The following is a 20,990-nucleotide window of genomic DNA, read 5'->3' on the forward strand; positions in this document are numbered from 1 at the left end:
GCCAGGAAAGGAAGATGCAAACAGAATGGCCACTGGGATGGCCATCTGACCCCATCCTCATAGTCCAGTGCCTCGTTTAATGTTCGTTGGTCACAAACCACAGAAACAAACCCTGGCTAATAGATCTGAGTTAGACCAAGCAGAGCCCTCGCAGCTGGGAAGAGACAAGGGCCAGAAGCTGTGCTGTCTTCCCTTCCCTGTGTCAAAGGTGAAGGAATCTGACTGGCATGAACAGAATGCTGTGACCCCTTTGCAGGGTGAGAGAGGGGTCACTCAGCTGACCCAAAGACTAGAATGGATTGTCCACAAAGGAAGAGCAGGGTGCTACTACCCAAAGTCAGGAGAGAACTGCAGGTCAGGGAACCCTAGCTGTCTTTTTTAGTTAGTGTTATAGGGAAAAGTGCCTCCCTGAGGTTGGCCAGGATCTGCGGCCAGAGTAATCTAGCCAGAGATGTCGGTGGGATCTGTGTGCAGAGCACTCAGCGAAGACATTGGTGTGTCAAGACAAAAGGCATACTCTGAGTTCCAACTTCTGCACTTGATGGGAACAAACTCTCGTCACATAAGTTAAACACCCTGTAAGAATCTAACCCATGCAGACAACATTTTTTAATTTTGTTTGCTTTGCTTTGTTTTTTGTTCCTTTGTTTCTTTTGGTTTTGGTCTTTTGGTTTTTCAAGACAGGGTTTCTCTGTAGCTTTGGAGCCTGTCCTGGAACTAGCTCTTGTAAACCAAACTGGCCTTGAACTCACAGAGATCCCCCTGCCTCTACCTCCTGAGTGCTGGAATTAAAGGCAAGAGCCACCACCTCCTAGCTTGCTTTGCTTTGTTTTTGTTTTGAGACAGGGTCTCACTTTGCAACCCTGGCTGGCCTAGAACTCACCATATAGACCAGGTTAACCTGGAACTCACAGAGATCTGCCTGCCTTTTCCTTTCTAGCGCTGGTATTAAAGGTGTGCACCACTGTGCCTGGCTTTGTTCTCATTCTGAGAGAGAATCTCACTAGATGGGCCAGACTTAACCTTGAACTCCTCCTCCTGTCCCAGCCCTGTGGGTACTGGAATTACGGGTGTGCACCACCACGCCTGACTCTGAACAAGGATTGTGATGCCCAAACTAAGGCTCTAGATGGTACCTGTACCCAGCCTGGAGAACCCAAATGGACACCATCTGTGGAAGTGGTGCTGTGGCCTGTGGCACTCACTGCCGTGGCCTGTGGCACTCACTGTCTTTTTTTTTTTTTTTTTTTTTTTTTTTTTTTGGTTTTTCGAGACAGGGTTTCTCTGTAGCTTTGGTGCCTGTCCTGGAACTAGGTCTTGTAGACCAGGCTGGCCTCGAACTCCCAGAGATCCGCCTGCCTCTGCCTCCCGAGTGCTGGGATTAAAGGCGTGTGCCACCACCGCCCGGCGCACTCACTGTCTTTATCCTCTCGGTTCTCTCCCACAGGGGCAATGTCATCATAGAGACAAAGTTCTTTGATGACGACCTTCTTGTCAGCACGTCCAGAGTGAGGCTTTTCTACGTCTGAGAGAAGAACGTGTGTACACTTCAAGAATCTGGAACGGGGCAGGAGGAAGCTTTGCTTTTCTCCTCCACATGTTTGGTTTTTGATACTCCAGCTGATTCCTCCAACGCAGACCCACCTGTGGCACCAGGAACCCAGCTCCGTATAGGTAGCCAGTTGGCCTCTCCTCCCAAAACCTCCATCTTCACTGACAAGACTAAACTCCCAACCCCAACCAAGGGCAGGGGACAAGCCTCAACTCTTTTCCTGGTGCAAGCATGGGAGCAAACCCCTACCAGGAACCACACTGCGTCTGTCCCTGCCCCACCTCCTTGGCCTCTGGTTTTGAAAAAAAATTTACCTTCCTGACCCATTTAGGTTTTTCTCCCTACCACTTCTATTTCATACAGTCTCATACCTTTAACTTGTAAAATAGACTATGATATTATTATTACATGATGTAATTAAAGCATTCAAATATTCCTAGTCTTTAGCATGGTGTTGCTTCTGTTTCTCTTCTCTTCTGGACTGTGAACCTGTCTTCATGAAGGAAGACAGAGATTTATCACATTGTAGGATTACAAACTCTTTCGCTCCAGAAATAGATGGTTAGCTCTCATTCCCAAATGCCTCCGCTGCTGCTTCTAAAAGTGGACATCAGAAGACAATGATGGGGAAACACGGGGCTGAGGCAAGGCTGAGAGGCTTAAGATGACATCAGAGGGAGCCAGCGTGGGAGGAGCATAACCCTCCCACGGGGCTCTGGGGTCTGACATAAAAAAATCAAAAGGAGTTCTTTGGTAGGGACTCCGCTCCGAGCTACAGTAGCGCTCACTGTCCTTTACAAAATATCAACAATTTCAAGTCATCTGGCAACCAGAATGGTAGACCTGAGACCAGAGGGTGCTACCCGGCCCTTTGGTATAGCCAAGTTCCCAGGCTCCCACCTTCCTTCCCAGCCTGTGTCTCTGGGTGAGGAGGAGAACCTACATTCCAAGCAAGCCAGCACCAGCTTTCTCTTGTCATCTTGGAAAGCTTGTTTTGTTTTCTTTTTTTAAGCAAGGTCCCAAGTAGCACCAGGCTGACCTCAAGCTGACTATAGCTTCAAGGATGACCTTGGACTACCTTCTCTGTGCTGGATTACAGCGACAGCACACACAGTTTCTGAGCTGCTGGGGTTCGACTCCAGGCTCTGTGCACGCTAAACAAGCACTGTGCCAACTGGGCTACATCCCTACCCTAGAGAACTTTTTTAAAGCTTATTTCATTTTATGTGCATTGGTGTTCTGCCTGCAGGTAAGTCTGTCTGAGAGTGTCAGATCTTAGATAGTTGTTAGCTGCCATGTGGGTGCTAGGATTTGAACCTGGGTCCTTTGGGAAAGCAGTCAGCGCCCCCAACTGCTGAACCATCTTTCCAGCCCCAAGAACTATCTTTTTAATATTCAAAACTAAATTGGAAAGAACAAGGTGAGGGGCTAGGGATCTAGCTGGGTGTGGTGGACATACCTGTAATTCCAGCACTTCAGAAGGGGAGGGAGACAGGAAGAGCAGGAGTTTAAGGCCAGCTATGGCTACCGAGTGTTTAAAACTGCCCAGGTGCGTGAGACCTGGCCCCCACCAAACACACACACATACACACAGGTGGAAACAGGTGAAATTGAATGAAGGCTTCCCTTTGTCTTCCTGAAACCCTATCTCTTCTGTTTTCCTGGCCCATATGTGCTCCCCAGAATTCCCCCAAGGAACGTTTGCCAGTGCTGGACACACGGCAGTGGAGAGAGTCACATCTGGATGGTGCATCCCCAAGGCAGGCATGATGGCTCATCTAGCACATGGGAGGGGAAGGCAGAGATCAGGTCAGGATCATCCGCAGCTACATAGCAAATCGGAGGCTATGGTCTACATGAGGCCCTGACTCAAGAGTCGCCTCTCCCTTCTCTCATCCAGCCAAAACATTTCAGATGGAATTCTTTGCTAGCTTCTCTGAGAAAAACAGAAAAAGAATTAGATCCTAGTTATCCTTTGAAGCCACCTGTCTCTCTAGGGTAGACTGCATATGTTCAAGAAACAGTATCCTGAAACAGCAATGGGGACACAGCCATGCCATGAGGTTTGAGCCAACAGAACAGCAGGACGCTGAGGGCTTGGAGGAGAGGAAGGGGTTAACACAGGACAGGCATACCAGAAGTGCTAGATCCCCCTAGAGCTAGAATTACTGGCCTGATATGGATGCTGGGAATGGAACCCAGATCTCTACAACAGAATCTGTGTTTTTGTTTGTTTGTTGTTTGTTTGTTTGTTTTTGTTTTTCAAGACTGGGTTTCTCTGTAGCTTTGGTTCCTGTCCTGGAACTGGCTCTGTAGCCCAGGCTGGCCTGGAACTCACAGAGATCCGCCTGCCTCTGCCTCCCAAGTGCTGGGATTAAAGGCATGCGCCACCACTGCCTGGCTCCCGGGTTAGCTTTTATAGGGTGAGTGAAGACTGAGGTTGGAATTGATATCCAGTTGCCTGAAGGCCTGAGTTTTTCTGGATCCTCTGAAACCTCTGGAGCTTTGTTGGAAGTAACATGAGGACAGAGCCTGGCACAGAATGTGGCCACCGGTTTTCAAAAACTGGTAGGTACTTTCTCAGGTCCACAGAGAACCTGATTCCAGAAGTATATGTCCTGATCCCCTTGCACACAGAAACACCCCACAGGCTGGGGGCTGTGGTCGGTGGTGGAGTTCAAGAGTTCAATGCCCAGCACTGCAGGAGAAAAAAAGCACTGGTGACTGGTGTGGGAGCCGGAGAGTACTGTGGGACGCGCTAGTACATCCATCGAACTGCTGGAGACACACAGTACATGAGGACAGCCCCAGGCTGGCCCAGGTCTCTGCAGTGTGCTCCTGGCCAAAGGCACGCCCACTTCTCTCCTGTGCAAACTGAGGGGAAGGATTAGCCATCTCAGCCCACACAGTCTTGGGCAGGCGTGAGTGAGAGAACAGATCTCTTCGGAGGAAATTGGCACAGCTTTGCCATGTGCCATGCACTAAGCCCTCTTGCCTTTCTCCCTGTTAAGTTACTTGCCAATATTCTGGACCCTTTAAAAATTTTGGGGGGTATTGTTTTTGTGTTTTGTTTGTGCAGCAGTGTCTTAGAGTCTTATTGTGTAGACCAGGCTGGCCTCAAACTCACTACTCTCCTAACTCTGCCTTTCTCCTACTGGAATTATAGGTGTGGCCACCACACCAGCTGAACAGTGTTCTTTTTAGGTTTTGAATATTTATTTTGTGTGTGTGTGTGTGTGTGTGTGCGCACGCGCGTGCGCACCCACGTGCAACAAGCATGGAGGTCAGAGATGGCTTCAGTGAGCTGGGTAGCTCCTTCCACGCTGTGGGTTCTAGGGATTGAATTTAACGTTGTTAGACTTGGCAGCAAGCGCCTTTAAGGGCTCTGCGTGGTCTTTTGTAGTGAGGAATGTGCCAGGCACTGAGTTGGACCTGCGTGGGGAATGCCACATTTGGGCACACTCGGAGACCCTTGTTAATATTAGTAAGAGGCTGCATTCTGTGCAGGCTTGTGCTGACTAAACCCATCAGTAGGAAGAGATATGACAAATGGTTTTCATAAGATGGGGACTTGTAGGAAGAGATGTCCCTGAGGACGAACAGATCCAGAAAGCCTTCCACTCAGCCCACCATATTGGTCAGCTGTTAATTGGTTGGTTTTGTTTTTTAAAATCTTCAGGATGGGCCTTATACATGCTAAGCATGTGTTCGATTGTTGAGTGACAGCTCCAGCCCTGAGTATATTTTTGAAAATAAGATGGCTAGAAACATCTTGCTTTAATTGCTTAGCAATTAAAATAGAGTAATAAATACTCTTGCAGAAGAGGCAAGTTGTGTTCCTAGCGCCAGCACTTGCTGCCTCACAACTGCCTATAATTCCAGCTCAAGGCATCTGCACTCACACACAATGTTAAAAATAAGGGGGCTGCAGAGATGGCTTGGCAGTTAGGAATACTTATGTTCTTGCAAAGGACCCTGCTTTGGTTCCCAGCATCAACACGGCAGCTCATATCTGTCTGTAACTCCAGTTCTAGGGGATCCCGCACCTTCTTCTTACCTCCACAAGCACCAGGCATGGACATGGAACACATACACATATGTAGGCAAACATTTATGCATATTAGAACAAATCAATCTGAAAATAAAGGAAAGATGTGGCTCTAGAGATGGCTCAGACGTTAGGATTCAGTTCGCATTATCCGTAGGGCAGCTCGCAACCATCTGTAATTCCAGTTCCAGGGAATGAGACCTCCACTTCCAGCTTCCACAAGTACCAGACCACACGTAGAGCTCATGCATACATGCAAGCAAGATATTCATATGAAGATTTAGATTTTTTCTAAAGAAGAGACCCTCCCACATCAGGGAGGGAAGGAGGGAGGGAGGGAGGGAGGGAGGGAGGGAGGGAGGGAGGGAGGGAGGCCTTTAAGCTTTGCATCACCTCCACTCCTGCCCCTCCCTATATTTCAGACTTTCTTCTGAAAGTGTCTTACTCACCCCTCCTTGCCCTCCTTACTCCAAAGCCACTGCCTCCCCTCTGTCTCCCCCTAGTGGCTCCTCCCAGACTTCTCGCTTCTAGACTGCACCTGACCCTTTGCCTCCCGTGAGCATCTTTTATGTTTCAAGAATCCCTGTCTAGGCGCGCTGCTCCTTGCTCCTTGACAATATTTTTTTTCCTTCAATGAGTTAATTCTTTGATAATCCCATACACACATGCACTCGAATGTGCGAACACACACATGTATTCTTCCATTTTCTTCCTGTTCCCTTGACCAAGCTGTCCTGTTTTAAACTATTGTGAATCCAGAACATACTGTGTGCCAATTCATTAAACCCTAAACTTTGACTCCTGTGGGCTCCGAGCACATCTGCAGGCAGCAGGCGCAGAAAGGTGGCGTTGCCTTGCCGGAAGAAGTGAACCCCTCATCTCCCGGTAGATTCCAGGGTGGGAGAGGCAGGAAGCAAAGATGTCACTTGGAGTTGTGAGTCATACACTTAGGAAACGGAACGCTGTAGCAGCGGCAGACCACACCCATAGGATTGATGGATCCCCAGCAGCCAACAGACGGGAAAGCCAGCTTTCCCTCCATTTCCTTTGTGTATATACCCGCCTGCCTCTGGACCAGAGAGAGCTTGGTTGTGGTGGAACGCAGCCGCTACCAGGCCGAAGGGAAGAAGGAGGGAGTTGGGCGGAGGACGTCCTGAGAGTGCTTTGCCTTCGCACAGACTCAGATGGGAGAATTGATGGACACCTCTCTGTGGATGGGCTGGGGCTTCGAGAGCAGATGTCTCCATTCTCCATTCCCCTTTCCAGTAGACTCAAGGGCATTGGCTTTGCTCTATAAACATCCCCTGAGCCCTTCCTTTGGTCCCCCATAGCCAATTGGGGACCAGGCACCGGCTGATCCTTCCTGTTCCCGTTTATTCTGCAGGTGATAGCCAGAAAGAATATCCTAGATGCAGAAAGTGATCACCAGTCCCTTCTCGGACACCTTCCTGTGGCCTTAGCCTGGAAGCGCTTGCTAACGACCTAGTGGCTATTCAAAGCTCTCAAAACACAGAGTCAGGTGTGGTGGGGTAATGTGGAGTCTGAGGCAGGAAAACCTGCCTAGGCTACCTAAGTGAGACTCTGTCTCAAAAATGTTCTTTTCTGGGGGACATGGTACACACCTTCAATCCCAGCACTAGGGATGCAGAGGCAAGTTATCTCTGAATCTGAGGCTATCCTAGTCTACAGGCCAGCCAGAGCTACAGAGTATGACCCTGTCTCAAAAAAAAAAAAAATCTTCAATTTGTGTGTGTGTGTGTGTGTGTGTGTGAGAGAGAGAGAGAGAGAGAGAGAGAGAGAGAGAGAGAGAGCATGGGGAGGGGCAGGTGTGTGGTGAGCACCTGCAGAGGCCAGCAGAGGATGTTGGCTTCCCTGGCTATAAGCCACCTAACCTGAGTGCTGGAAACCAAACTCCAGTCCTGCTAGAGCAGCGAGCACTTTTAACCCCTGAGCCAACCTCTCTCGCCAGCCCCCAGATTTTTTCAGAAAAGAATAAACGTAGCCGGGCGGTGGTGGCGCACGCCTGTAATCCCAGCACTCAGGAGGCAGAGGCAGGCAGATCTCTGTGAGTTCGAGGCCAGCCTGGTCTACAAAGGGAGTTCCAGGACAGGCTCCAAAGCTACAGAGAAACCCTATCTCGAAAAAACAAAAAAGAAAAAAAAAAAGAAAAGAATAAACGTTAATTGTTTTTACGAGAAAGAGAAACCTCAGCGAATGTCTTTGTCATTTGCACCCTGCTGGACACAACAGCGACTCACAACTGTCCCTAACTCAAGTTCCAGGGGATCTGATACCTTCTTCGGGTCTCTGCAGGTACCAGGCCTGCATGTGCTATACAGACACACATTCAGGCAAAAGCACACACATAAATAAAATAAATCTAAAAAATTTTCAAAACCAAACAAACTTATGTGTAGCACTAGAAAGAAGGGTACTCTGGCTGGCCGGCAGTGGTGGCACATACCTTTTAATCCCAGCACTCAATCCTGTAGTAAAGGCATGTAGATCTCTGTGAGTTCAAGGCCAGCCTGATCTACAGAGGGAGTTCCAGGACAGCCAAGGCTACACAAGGAAAACCTGTCTCCGGGGGGGGGGGGGGGGGAGAAAGGTGGGCACATGTCTCACATTGGCAGTTTCTTGTCAGGCGTATAATGTCTCACGCCTATAATCCCAGCACCCAGGAGATGAAGGCAGGAGAATCCAGTTCAAATCCAGGCAGGAACACCAGAAACACTGTCTCAAAAAAACAGATCAACCAAGTCTGAAGAGGTTGCTCTGTGGTTAAGAACACTGGCTGCTCTTCCAGAGGGCTCAGGCTTGATTCCCAGCTCCTACATGGGAGCTCACAATCTTCTCTAACTCCCAGTTCCAGAGGATCCAACTCCCTCTTCTGGCCTCAGAGGGCATTACACGCACATGGTACCCAGACATACATGGCAGGAAAACATTTGTACACTTAAAAGGACAAAAAAAGAATAAGAGCATGAAGAACCATAAAAGCATACAGTGGCCAGGCAGTGATGATGCGCACCTTTATTTAGTCCCAGCACTCAGGAGGCAAAGGCAGGTGTATCTCTGTGGGTCTGAGGCCAGCCTGGTCTACAAAAGTGAGTTCCAACACAGCAGGACTTTATACAGAGAAACCCTGTCTCACAAAAGAAAAAGAGAAACGAGAGGGGGGAAAAAAGCCAACCAACAAATCAACCCAGTTCCCATGTTATTTCTGGACTGAGCCAAGACTGAGGTCATACAAAGCAAAAAAAGCAATCTCTCAATGCTCCTGGCAAACACTCTTCCTCCTGATGGACAGTTCAGCATTCGGCCCTTTTTTAACTGGTGACCCCAACAGTTCTGCAGTTCCTAAGATAGTTTCCTGGTAGTGCAATTTCTTGGTAAAGAGTACGTACGTGGGGCTCGTAGGATGGCTTAGTAGGTAAAGGTGCTTGCTGCCAAGCTCGACAATCTAAATTCAGTCCATGGACCCAACTTCTCCAGTTGTCCTCTGGCTGCACATGCATTCCTGGCACGCATTCCTCCATGTGTGCACCCGAATCCGTACCCACACACAAATACAAAAAATACATTTTAGAATGTGTGCTGTCTTATGTGTGTCTTTTCTCTTTTGCTGTTATTTTATTTTGAAACTAGGTATTACCAAATAGCCCAGGATGGTTTGAAACTCCTAGTAATCCTGCTTCAACCTCCTGGATGTGGATTACAGTCACGACACATCCTGCATGGGGTGTTTTTTCGAACCCTAACAGGGTGGGGATACTTCCCAGATAGATCTCTACCAGTTTCAACACTGCTGTCTCCTGAACCCACCTATAGCAGTTACATCCCTGGTCAAGGGCACACAGGCTCCTCTCGGTGCCAAGGGCAATCCCAGACTACCTGCGACCACAGAAAAAGAAGCAGCCTAAGCAGGGTTCTAAGCTAGACTGAAGGACCAATTCCCAGAGGATTCCACCCCCTGACTAGTTCAGCACATACTCCCTGAGCCCTGACAAGGGTCTGTGTTTTGCAAGATCAGCTTTTTTGAGACGCCAGTGTCCTTCAGTATGTTAATAGGCTCTATTGAAAAAAATCCAGGTCAAATAAATTTAGAGAACTACACGTTAAACCTTCTGGGAGACTCAGCACTCTTGGGTGCGCCAAAGGCCCAGTGGGCCCTTTGCAAGGACAAAGGAAAAAAAACCTTTTCCTATCATTTCAACAGATGGCTCTCCCCTCCCTTCTCAGGCGTGCCTTCTTCTGGCTGACTTCAAGCCGCCTGATCGTGGTGGGGCAGGAGGAGCGGGAGGCTTCCTCCTTCTCTGGAGCCTGTCTGAGCAACTGACGGGTGAGGGGTGAAGACATCCCCACAAAGCAAGAACAGTAGAGCTGCAAAGTCCGAACTCACCAGAGGCTGAAGAAAGGGAAAAAAGCTTTGGGCAGAGGCTGCGAGGCGAGCCAGGCAGATGGCCTTGGGCCACACCCCATCTGGAGAGAAAAGACTGGAGAGAAATCAGGATCCCGTTAAGGCTGGCCTTTGGAAGTCAGAGCGATGGCTCGGTGGTTCAGGCAACTGTTGCTCTTGCTGTGCACCTGGATTCAGTTCCCAAGACCGACTCATAACCATCTATAACTCCAATTTCAGGGGTTTCAACACCCTCTTCTGGCCTTTGTGGGCACCAGGCACACACATAGCACATGTACACACATACATACATACATACACACATACATACACGCATACATACATACATACATACATGCATACATACATACATACAAAACATTCATGCTAGTCAGGCACCAGGCAGTGGTGGCACACGCCTTTAATCCCAGCACTCAGGAGGCAGAGGCAGGTGGATCCCTGTGAGTTCCAGGCCAGCCAAAGCTGTTATGCGGAGAAACCCTGTTTCAAAAAACAAAACAAGCCAACAAACAAAAAAGCTGGCAAAATGGCTCCGCAGGCAAAGGCACTAGCTGCTAAGCTTGCCGACCTGGTTTTGATCCTCGGTACTCACTTGGTAGAAGGAAAGAACTGATTCACAAGCTGTCCTCTGACCTCTTCGTGTATGCCACGGCACATGAGGCCCCCACACACATTTTCCAAATGAATAAGTAAATAGAATGTACTGGCTGTGGTGGCACATAACCTCAAGTCCAGCACTCAGCAGGCATCAGCAGGCAGATTTCTGAGTTCAAGCCCAGCCTTGTCTACATAACGAGTACTAGGGTAGCAAGGGCCAGTGAGACCCTGTCTCAAAAAGGTAAGAGGGAGCCAGGAGGTGGTGGCGCACGCCTTTAATTCCAACACTCGGGGAGGCAGAGGCAGGCGGATCTCTGTGAGTCCGAGGTCAGCCTGGTCTAAAACCAGAGTTTTAGGCAGTTATGAGTCACCTAATATGGGTGCGTGGGAATCAAACTGGGGTCCTGTGGAAGAGCAGGAAGTACTTGTAATTTAGTAACTGAGCCATCTTTCCACACCCTTGTTTTACTTTTTCAATTACATTTACTTATTTGTTTAATGTGTGCAAGCATGGGTATGGGCACATATCTGCCACGGTGTTCACAGGGAGGTCAAAGGACAACCTGCAGAAATCAGTTTTCTCTTCCACTACAGGGGCCCTTTAGGTCAGACTCAGGCTGTCAGGTTTGGCACCAGACACCATGACCCACGGAGCCATCTCACCACCGCATCACCCTATCATCTTTTTTATGGTTGTGGTATTGTTTTGTTTTTCGAGACAGGGTTTCTCTGTAACTTTGGAGCCTGTCCTGGAACTACCTCTTGTAGACCAGGCTGGCCTCGAACTCACAGAGATCCGCCTGCCTCTGCCTCCTGAGTTCTGAGATTAAAGGCGTGTGCCACTACCACCCAGGTAAAAATAAATATTTTAAAAGAAGAAAAAAATAATTGTTTAAATATAAATAAGTTGGGTCTGGAGAGATGGCTCAGGGGTCTGGAGGACTGGCTGCTCTTCCAGAGGGCAGGGTAGGATTTGCCCAGCACCCACGTCAGCACACAACCATCCAGCTTTGGGGTGTCTGATGCCCTCTTCTGGCCTCTGTGGGTACTACACACATGGTGCATGTACATATATGTAGGTAAAACACCTATTAATATAAAAATAATAAAATAGGGGGCTGGAGAGATGGCTCAGTGGTTAAGAGCATTGCCTGCTCTTCCAAAAGTCCTGAGTTCAATTCCCAGCAACCACATGGTGGCTCACAACCATTTGCAATGAGGTCTGGTGCCCTCTTCTGGCCTTCAGGCATACACACAGACAGAATATTGTATACATAATAAATAAATAAATATAAAAAAAAGAAAAAGAAAAAGAAGTAAATAAATAGATAGAATATAATTTTTGTTTTGTTTTAAGACAGAGTTTCTCTGTGTAACTCCGGCTGTCCTGTAACTCCATATGTAGAACAGGCTGGCCTTGAACTCAGAGTTCCATCTACCTCTGTCTCCTAAGTGTGGCACCACTCCCCAACTATAATGTAAAAACTTTTAAATTAAAAAAAAATCTAGGTGTTGGAAAGATGGCTCAGTGGCTAAGAGCTTTGCTTGTTCTCCCAAAGGTCCTGAGTTCAGTTCCCAGCAACCACATGGTGGCTCACAACCACCTATAATGAGATTTGGTGCCCTCTTCTGGCCTGCAGGAATACATGCAGGCAGAACGCCATATACATAATAAATAAATTATAAAAAAAAATCTAGGGCTCCCTCTGATTGGACAACTCAGGTTATGTGCCACTCAGTGCATCCAGGACCAGCAAGTTCTACCTCAGACTGGCCTGAGAGTTATATGAGGAATATTCTCCAGGAGGAAAAGGCGGTTAACACCGAAAGGATAGAGGACACAAGAGACTCGAGTGACCAGCTGGTACTCGTCACTATGGGAGCAGCTTTGATGGAGAGGCTCTGGGCATGTGTGCTCCAAGCTAAGTCCCTTGCCATGCTAAGAACATCATGGAGTCCACACCACCAAGTACCAGCTGACAGCATTTTCCACAAGCATTGCACTTATAGACCCAGGCTATGAGCGCAGTGGGCCAGATGGCCTTAATCCCTTTCCACTCTTTCCCTAGTTAGGCATCCATAACTCTTCCAAGTTCAGAGCTAAGGTATCCAGCAAGGAAATTCTTGGGCGACCGCTTTTCCACCCTTCCTTGAATGGTTCTATCCTTGTGATGCTAACAAGCTGGCCATGCTACAAAACTGAAGTATTTGTGTATCAGGGCTCGGCTGCTGGGTATGTTGTCAGACCAGACTAAGAGAGGCCCGAAATAAAGCTTGATACAGTGCGGTCTACAAAAATCACTGAGAGGGAACCACAGAGAGGTCTGAAGCCCGAGGCAGGCAGGGACACAGATACAATCCAGACAGAGATGAGCTGGTCCCAGGAGGGCACTGTGCACATCTGCAGCAATTGAAAACAGAGCATGTAACTGCAATGCTGGTCCCTGAGGGCAACCCAGGACCTTGTATCTCAGGGGATGCCCTAGCACAGGAGGGCCTCAGCTCTGTCTCTGGGGAGCCCTGTGTTGTGGTGGTATGGGAAGTGACATGACTCCACATCCACTAAGGTTCCAGCAAGAGAGAGGGAGGCAAGTCTAACGGAAGGGAAGATACCTCCCTGGACCTGGCCCCTTGAAAGGGCTCTTTCTTGACCTCATACCATTTGAGCCTCTGCAGCCATGTACCCACCAGAGGGCGCCCGTTGTTCATGAATCTTCCAGTACTTTCCTAGGCTTCGGCGAGGTCAGCAGTGACCCTGAACCATTTGGAAAGGTCCCCAGGCGTGTGTAGGCGTGTGTGTGTGTGTGTGTGTGTGTGTGTGTGTGTGTGTGTGTGCACGCTGCGCGCTATACTTGGGACCAGGGAAAAGTGTGTGTGTATATATATATTCTTTTTTTTTTTTTTTTTTTGGTTTTTTCGAGACAGGGTTTCTCCGTGGCTTTGGAGCCTGTCTCTAGGAAGGGCGGCAGTTCCCAGAACTAATCTCTAGAGAAATGAGAACTTACCTGCTGGAATGAGACGCAGGCTCAGTGTACATCTGGGTGTACTAGAGAACTAGGAAGTCAACAGGGAGTGGGCCTTGGCTCAAGCCTCACATTACTGTCCCTATTTTCCAGAAGATTGACCCCCACCAGCAAGACTCACTGGCTCCCCTCAGACCAGTATGTTCTACGTGTTGAACCTCAACAGGCTCAGCAGCTGCCAGCTCAACGCACAGCTGTTAACACGTGGAGCACATAGCCTTTCACCTGCTTTACAGGCCTCCCCTCCTGCACTGGCATCTAGTGAAACCCCAAGAGTGACCCAACTGTTCTGGGATGAGGTTGGGTTTCTTCCCTGGAGGAACCAGCATGAAAATGAAGAATGGGTACACAGGGTTTCACCAAAGCCCCAGTCTCGAATCTGGGATATATTTGGGTGTAGTGCCTGCCTATACTACGTGACATTACGTTACTACTCCTGTATTGTGGTGTCTGGAGCACAGAGACACACACCTCTAGTCACTGGTAAAGCCCTTCATTGACTAGCACGACGGAGGCTTTTATACCCACAGTCAGGTGGGCCAGCAGGTGAAAACCTCCCTGATCCTCAGTCAAGGACAAGGCAACACTGCTTAGGAAGCAGAGCTGGACACAGCTTTCAGTAGCAAAAATCAGAAGGCCAAGTAAAGGTCACTAGCAGGGGAGAGCAGCTGGAGGCCAGGGCTCCAAAAGGCCCCAACATTCAGGCTGAAGGCCGGGATGGAAGGGGAGCGTGCAGTGGTATCTACCATAAGATCAGATGTGAGTTTGGTCTCTATCCTGCTGCCTTGTGTCTACCCATCTCTCCCTGTATCACCCGATTGACCCTCCCACTCTTTTCCCTTCCTGGGCAATGCTTTCTCACCTCCAGATTTCCCTATCTCCGACTCGGTTTCCTTTGTCCTTATTAGGGTTCAGGATCCACACTAAAGAACTTTGGTTTGAGACAGGATTTTTCTAACAGCCCTGGCTGTCCTGGAACTTGCTTTTGGATACCAGGCTGACCTCCAAGTTGTGAACCACCACGCCCAGTCTGGAATTTTAAATGCCCTGACTTGACTAATTTGCTCCTCTGAACACTTTTTTCCTGACCAGGTGATTCCTTAGAGCAAATGTAGGTGAGGGTATTTAAGGTACAATCCCCATTGGAAGCTGGATCCTTGGAGTTGAAATGTCTTAAAAATTTCCACCTCCTCCCCACCTCCCATTTCCCTTCCTGGAGTTATCTTTGGGGAACAGAGGTCCGAGTCCAGACTTTCTGAAACTAGCTACCACCTGAGGTCCCTGAAGGTGGATTCAGTGCCCACCCCCAGTCCCCACTGCACACCAGGAAAGCTCTTCTCCCAAATACTTACAGCACAACCTTTACCCACCTTTAAGTTGTATGAGCTAAGGCAAGGCGTTCCATATTCCAAGTACACAACCTGGCATAGTCCTCCCTACAAGATGTCCTTCTCATCCAAGTCTAAACAAATTGCCAGGTTTCCTCTACATGCTCAAGGGCAAAGTGAAAACCACCAGTTCCCTAAGATGCTTAAGAACCTCAAGGCTTAGCAAGTACCATGAGCCACCACTAGGGGGAACCACTAAGCAGTGTATTACAAGGACAGCAGCCCAGGAAGAACTTGGCACAGACTAACAACGGCTCCACATCCAGAACATTTTTCCAGTTCACATCTGGCACCCAGTGACCATCCCAGCAGGAAAGGACTGACTGACCCAAGGACCTCCCAATATGCTTTTAACCACAGCTTTATCAAGGCCTCCCACACCTAACCTGTTCTACTCCAGTCCCTCACCTCAACACTATACCTTACCCAGAAAACAGGCGGTAAACTGCCCGTGGCACACAACCTCAGGTGCAGGCATAAAGTTCAGGGAACAGGAAATACGACTCAAAGAACTAGGCGCACACACAAAAACGAGACTTGAGACACCGTTGTTAGAACAACTCAGCAAAATAAAATTCCGGTTTATTGTTGGACATTGTTTCACACATACATCAAACAGGCCAAAAAAAATAAACAGCAACTTCATAGACAAAAAAAAGGAAGAAAAAAAAGAAACCTTTTATCTTTGGCCTTTTTAACCATCTCATACAAACCAACTACTTATAGTACAGCTAGGTACATACACAAAAAAAGTTACTGGAATGCTCGGAATAAGATTGTTTTTTTGTTGTCGTTTTTTGTTTTTTTTTTTACAAGGTTTTTTTTTCTCCTTTGAGATTATAATGAACATGGTCACACCACAAGTAAGGTCAGAAGTAGGACAGAGAACGCTCTGAAGGCTGGTCTGGTCACCCGTCATCATCAAAAATGGCTGACCCCTAACAATATGTACAAAAATATAAAATGTAAATAAAAAATACAAACAAATTTTCCTTTTAAAGTATTTTTAAGAAAAAAAGCAGGGCCTTGGAAGTTTTGGTTTTTTTCCTCCCCTGTTGCAAATTCATGTTGTGGTTTTGGTGGGTTGATGAAGAGCGCATGTCATCTGTGGGTGGCACTGCCCGCTATGGGCGGGCGGGGCCTGCTCCTCTACTCGAAGGTGACCACGTTTAAATTCTGAGACGGGAAGTGGAGGGTGAACAGGTCACGGCGGCCTTAGTTTAGCTTTTCCTTTGCTGTCTAGTCATCCTCGTCAGTCTTCTGCTTCTTGGTGTCAACATCATCATCCTGCACAGGAAACAATCAGCCCTGTAACTGCAGGTCGGCTGCAGACACCAAGACCCCTCCCCACCTTACACAAGTCCCTCAGCATCACTGTAGGCCAAGGCAGCTAGAACCAACCTCACATCCCAAACCAAGGCCTACCTCATCGTCTTCAGCTACCCGCTTGCCCGTAGGAGCCTCAGCTTCCTCATCTTCATCTCCATCCTCTTCCTCACCTGGAGAGAATGGATTAAGGGCCACATAAAACCACTGTCCTCAAATTACAGCCATCATTGGCCCTGACCTGTCTGAGACCTGCCGAGGTGGACAGGCCAGAAAACAGATCAAGTCTCTTAAATCAGAACTGCCCAACAGCAGCGGGCGGAGCACCAGGTCCAACAGGCCGATGCACCGTAGGCACCATGGCTGGATGTGGTCCACTTGCCCAGGACCAACCTCTCCCTTCTCTCAGCAAAGGCCAAGGAAGGAACCTAAGAAAACAAGACTACTCACCGTCACCTTCTTCCTCCTCCTCCTCTTCCTCCCCACCTTCTTCCTCTTCTTCATCTACCTCATTGTCGGCCTCCTGCTCCCCATTTTCCTCATTCTGCTTGACAGAAGACACCAATCATGAGCCACCTCAAGTCTAGTGCATCTCTCCCCTCACCAAGGACAGCTAGCCCACCGTACAGCTAACCACATGCCTCCCAAACTTTGGGGGGTTTGACGAGGTTTAACCTGCCTGAGCCTCCAACACAATTCACACCCTGAACTAGGCTGAAATCGAGCAGCACAAACTGGGAACAGAAGCCCCAGCGGGGAACACTCACAGCATTGCCATTGGCAGGTGCGTCTCTTCCATTCTCTGCCTCCTCCACAACTTCCTTCTTCTCCTTCAAGTCCTTCAGAAGGAAGAGGAAACCCGTTAGACTTTAGAATAATCGACTCCAGCCAAGGTGCTGAGAACTGGGCAAGGATGATCCATGGCTAACGCTGGGAGTCACTGGCTCCCTTAGGGAAATGTCAGGACGGTCGCAGCAGATAATCTCCTAGGACTTCCATCTTCTAGACTCAGCACCGACTCGAGCGTCTCGGCCACCATATGGCACAGCCACAAACCCGACAGGCCGGGCAGACAAGCCTGGGAAGTGTCGCCCTCACCTGCACGCCCTTCGCCGCCCGTTCCAGCTAGAGGGAGCTCCACCCCTCAGAAACCCTCCTTGGAAGGCGGTGGCCGGGTGCCGTGACATAAATAAATAAGGTAGTGGAGGGAGGAGCCTGTTGATGGCAGAGCGCTCGCTCGGGGATGGACGGGAATCCGGATGGGGAACGGGAGGCGCCTGGGCCTGCTGCGGCCAAGCCCTGGCCAAGCGTCAAGTCACAGCAGCCGGTGCTCTGCACGGCGGACGTCCCGCCGCACGGCGGCACGGGAAGTCATGAACAGGCTCTGGAAACTGCAGCCGAGAGCCCACGCCGCTGCTAACTTTTTCCAATCGCGTGGCTGAACCCAACTCCCACTCGGGCTGTAAGCACAGGGCGCCGCTGGGCCGCACCGTGGCGCGGGTCACCTGTGGGCGCCGGCGGGTTCGCGCCCACCAGAAACCTGCCAAGGACCCCGGGGCGCCCACTCCCGCCCCCTGGCGGCCGAAGCCCGGGGGAGTGGGGGCGGGGTGGCAGCGACGCGCAGGCGCACAATTCTCACTCAGCGAACTACGCGCGCGAGCCTCGGCACGCACCGCGCGCAAAGAGCACGTGGCCCGGGGCAGCGAGTGCGCCCCGGGCTCTGGAGACCCGCGGTCCGGGCGAGCGCGGGCTCCATGCTGGAGCGCCCGTACGTGATGCCCCCCTGTGGGCGCCGCCGCGAGCGAGGGTCGACACGCGGCTTCCGCCTCTAGTTTTGGCGCGCAAAGTCCCGCGGGAGGCCAGCGGGCACTGACAGGGAGCTCCTCAGCTCCGAGCCTCGAGCGCGTCGGGGGCGCACTCCCCCGGGCGACACGTCGAGCCTCGAGGGGTTTCACCTCAGAGAAACTCCCGCCGGGGCCCGCCTGGGGGAGGTCAGTCTGCAGGGGCCGCCGGGCACCGCGAGCGCTCGGGGCCCCTCGGTACGGGGTCGCCCGCTGAGACCAAGATGGGGTCGGCACTTTCAAGTGACACCAAGGTGACCGGCGCGAGCCGCCGCTGCAGGACGCGGGGCGCGAACACCCAAGCGTTTGAACACTAGGCTCGTTCCGAGGGCGGAGACACAGCCTGGCCGAGCGTGGCCAGGGGCGCGAGTGTGCGCGGGCTCCCGGCCGCCGCTGCAGGCTAACGGCGGGGGGCGCCCCCAGCCGCTCCGCCGAGCGGCCGCTTCACTTTCCGTTTCCTCCCCCTCGGGCGCGTGGGCTCGCCGCCCGGGCCCGCAATCACCCCACGGGCGGGATGTCCGCCACCGGCGCGGGGTCTCCGTCCGCCAGAGCAAACCCCCTCCACGGCCACCCCCACGACCACCCGGGGCCGAGGGCCAAGATTCCCGCGGCGCCGCCGCCCCAGCCGCGTCATCCCGGGTCGCACCGGATAAGCCGCCGCCGGGCCGCCCGCTGCAGGGCGCGAACCCGGGCGCCGAACAAAGAGCGGCGCGGAACGCGGCCGCTGCACACGCGCCCCCCACACTTCCGACGCGCCGGAGTTTCAAAGTTCTTCCCGTGGCCGCGGCCCCACGACCCCCAGCCCCGTTCCTCCCCGCCGCCGCTCCAGCGCGGCGCCAAGTTTCGAGGGCTCGCAGCCTAGCCCATCCCGGTCCTCCCCCCACCACAAGTTCCGCGTCGACCCGTGGGCCATCGGCCCGCTCCCGACCGACGGCGGCACGAACGCCCGCGCCGCGTCGCGCCCCCTCCCCCGCACACAAAGAATGGGTGTCCGGGGCCCCCGCGCGCCTGCAGGGCGGCAGATCCCCCCGGGAAGCCGTCACGGAGGGCTCGGCTCGAGCCGGCCGCCACGCGCCCAGCCCGGCACGGGCGACGGCGCGCGGACCCCGAGGGGGCGGGCGGCGTCCAGCCTCACCTTGGTGGTGATCTCGGAGCTGGTGTCCACGGCCGCGTCTGACATGGTGGGGCACACCGGTGATCCGCTGCAGCGAGGGCGAGACGAATCGAGTTCGAGGACTCTGGCGAGAGAGCTGCCGGAGTCCGCCGCGGAGGAGGAGGAGGAGGCGGGCGGGCGGCGAAGGCGGCTGCAGCGAGCGCCGAGCAGCACCGGGAACAATGCAAAGATGGCTTTTCAGAGCAGCCAGTGGGGGACTCACGCGGCGCCAGAAGCTTTAATATAGATTAGTGGGCGGTGCTCCACCACCCTAGGCCCCTCGCCATTGGCTGGGGTCGGGGAGCGGGCGTCTTCTCATTGGCCCGATTCCGAACAATGGGCAAGTGAGCTTAAAGCGGCAGTGCCTCCGCGCGGCGCGCGCTGCGCAGTCCCCCGCCGCACCGTCAGTCAGAGTCTAGAATTTGTTTGGTCTCGGCGAGGCCGCAGAGAGGGGGGCTCGTGCGCGCGCGCTCCCGGCCGCGCGCCCCCGCAGCTGTTTTGCTAAGGCTTCTGACGCAGACGACCAAAGCGCGGCAAAGCCGCCCGCCCAGCCCCCGCCCTCCCCCTCCCTCTCGACTGCTCGGAAGGAGGGGGAGGGAAGAGGTGGGGGGCAGGAGGGCTGCCCGCGAGGGGGAGGGGAAGGCGAGTGCTGGGCGGCGCTTGCCCCGGGCGGTGCCCCGCGTGGTTCCCGCGCCCACGAGCGGCCCGCACCTTCGACCAAGAGTTGTTTCGGTGCGAGTGGGCGTGGATGCGCGGCGAGCGCAGGGACTCCCGTGCCTCCCACCCCGTCCTCTCCCGCCGCCTCGCTCGATGCCGTCCAGGGCCGGCTGGTGCGCGGGCCTCGCGCCAAGCACACACTTAGACACTCATGTGTTGCGGGATTGGACGTCCTGTGCGACTTTGTGCCATCGAGCGGGACAGGCCGTCGGCCTCACCCGCAGAGCGGCGTCCGCGCCTCGGTACCCTGGCCCGCGTCTGCCGTCGCGACGGCCTCTGACCATCGAGTGTACCCCCTTCCCTCACACTTTAGGGGCTCCCGTGGGCATGTGCACACGCCCCGACTGCGGGAAACTAGGCTCTTAGGCCATTGGAGACAGTCCTGGCGGGGTTCCTTCAAACTTGAGCCACTCGAGGGACCACGCGGGGCTTGGAGCAAAGAAAACCCAAAAGGATGCCACACTCAAGATGGCGATGGATACGGCAAGCGTGGCGTGACGTGGCGACCCAGCTCACACGAACAATTTTAGAACGCTAGGTCGCTCCGTTTTAATCGCCATCACAGTTGGCTGTCGAACTAATAAGTTTGTTCTGAGAGAAGAAAGTCTGGAGTGGCCGTAAACGGGTTCCGAGACGCGACATTTGCCACACACAAGATGGCGGCAGACGGCGTCCAACCGTGTGTGGCCAGTAGGGGGCGCCCGACACGGAAGGCGGGACTTGGGAGAAACCGGCGCCCACTGGCTGAGAGTGGCGGGCGAACACAAAGTTGACGCTTTGCGTCCTGCCATTGGCCGGCCCTGCCGTCTGTCTCCCGGGGAGGCCGTGGAAGCGGGCGTGAGGAAAACCCGGAGTGTGGAATTGGGAGTGCGAGGGATGCCAAGTTCCGCAGAGCTTTGAGGTCGAGGCGAGGAGACGGAATTGC

General features: G+C 52.3%; 2 protein-coding genes across 2 annotated transcripts in view; one reads left to right on the plus strand and one right to left on the minus strand.

Annotated features, from left to right (window-relative positions):
* Window positions 1–1,988, plus strand: part of Pde6d (phosphodiesterase 6D) — a 47,750-nt gene extending 45,762 nt beyond the window's left edge. Inside the window, exon 5 of the mRNA XM_041650267.1 lies at window positions 1,448–1,988. Within this exon, the coding sequence (XP_041506201.1) occupies window positions 1,448–1,529 (82 nt within the window). The 3' untranslated portion in view covers window positions 1,530–1,988. The remainder of the gene's footprint in view (window positions 1–1,447) is intronic.
* A 13,591-nt stretch (window positions 1,989–15,579) lies between these two features.
* Window positions 15,580–19,576, minus strand: Ptma (prothymosin alpha). The gene is made up of 5 exons (XM_041650930.1): window positions 19,331–19,576; window positions 17,122–17,193; window positions 16,805–16,898; window positions 16,454–16,527; window positions 15,580–16,315 (listed from the first exon to the last, which is right to left on the minus strand). Exons 1-5 carry the CDS (start codon window positions 19,373–19,375, stop codon window positions 16,268–16,270), a joined length of 333 nt encoding a protein of 110 aa, XP_041506864.1. The 5' UTR covers window positions 19,376–19,576; the 3' UTR covers window positions 15,580–16,267.
* Window positions 19,577–20,990: the final 1,414 nt, after the last annotated feature.

This window comes from Microtus oregoni, unplaced genomic scaffold (genome assembly GCF_018167655.1).
Source record: "Microtus oregoni isolate MIOR12 unplaced genomic scaffold, Mior012 000004F_ref0000308, whole genome shotgun sequence".
NCBI classification, from domain to species: Eukaryota; Metazoa; Chordata; class Mammalia; order Rodentia; family Cricetidae; genus Microtus; species Microtus oregoni.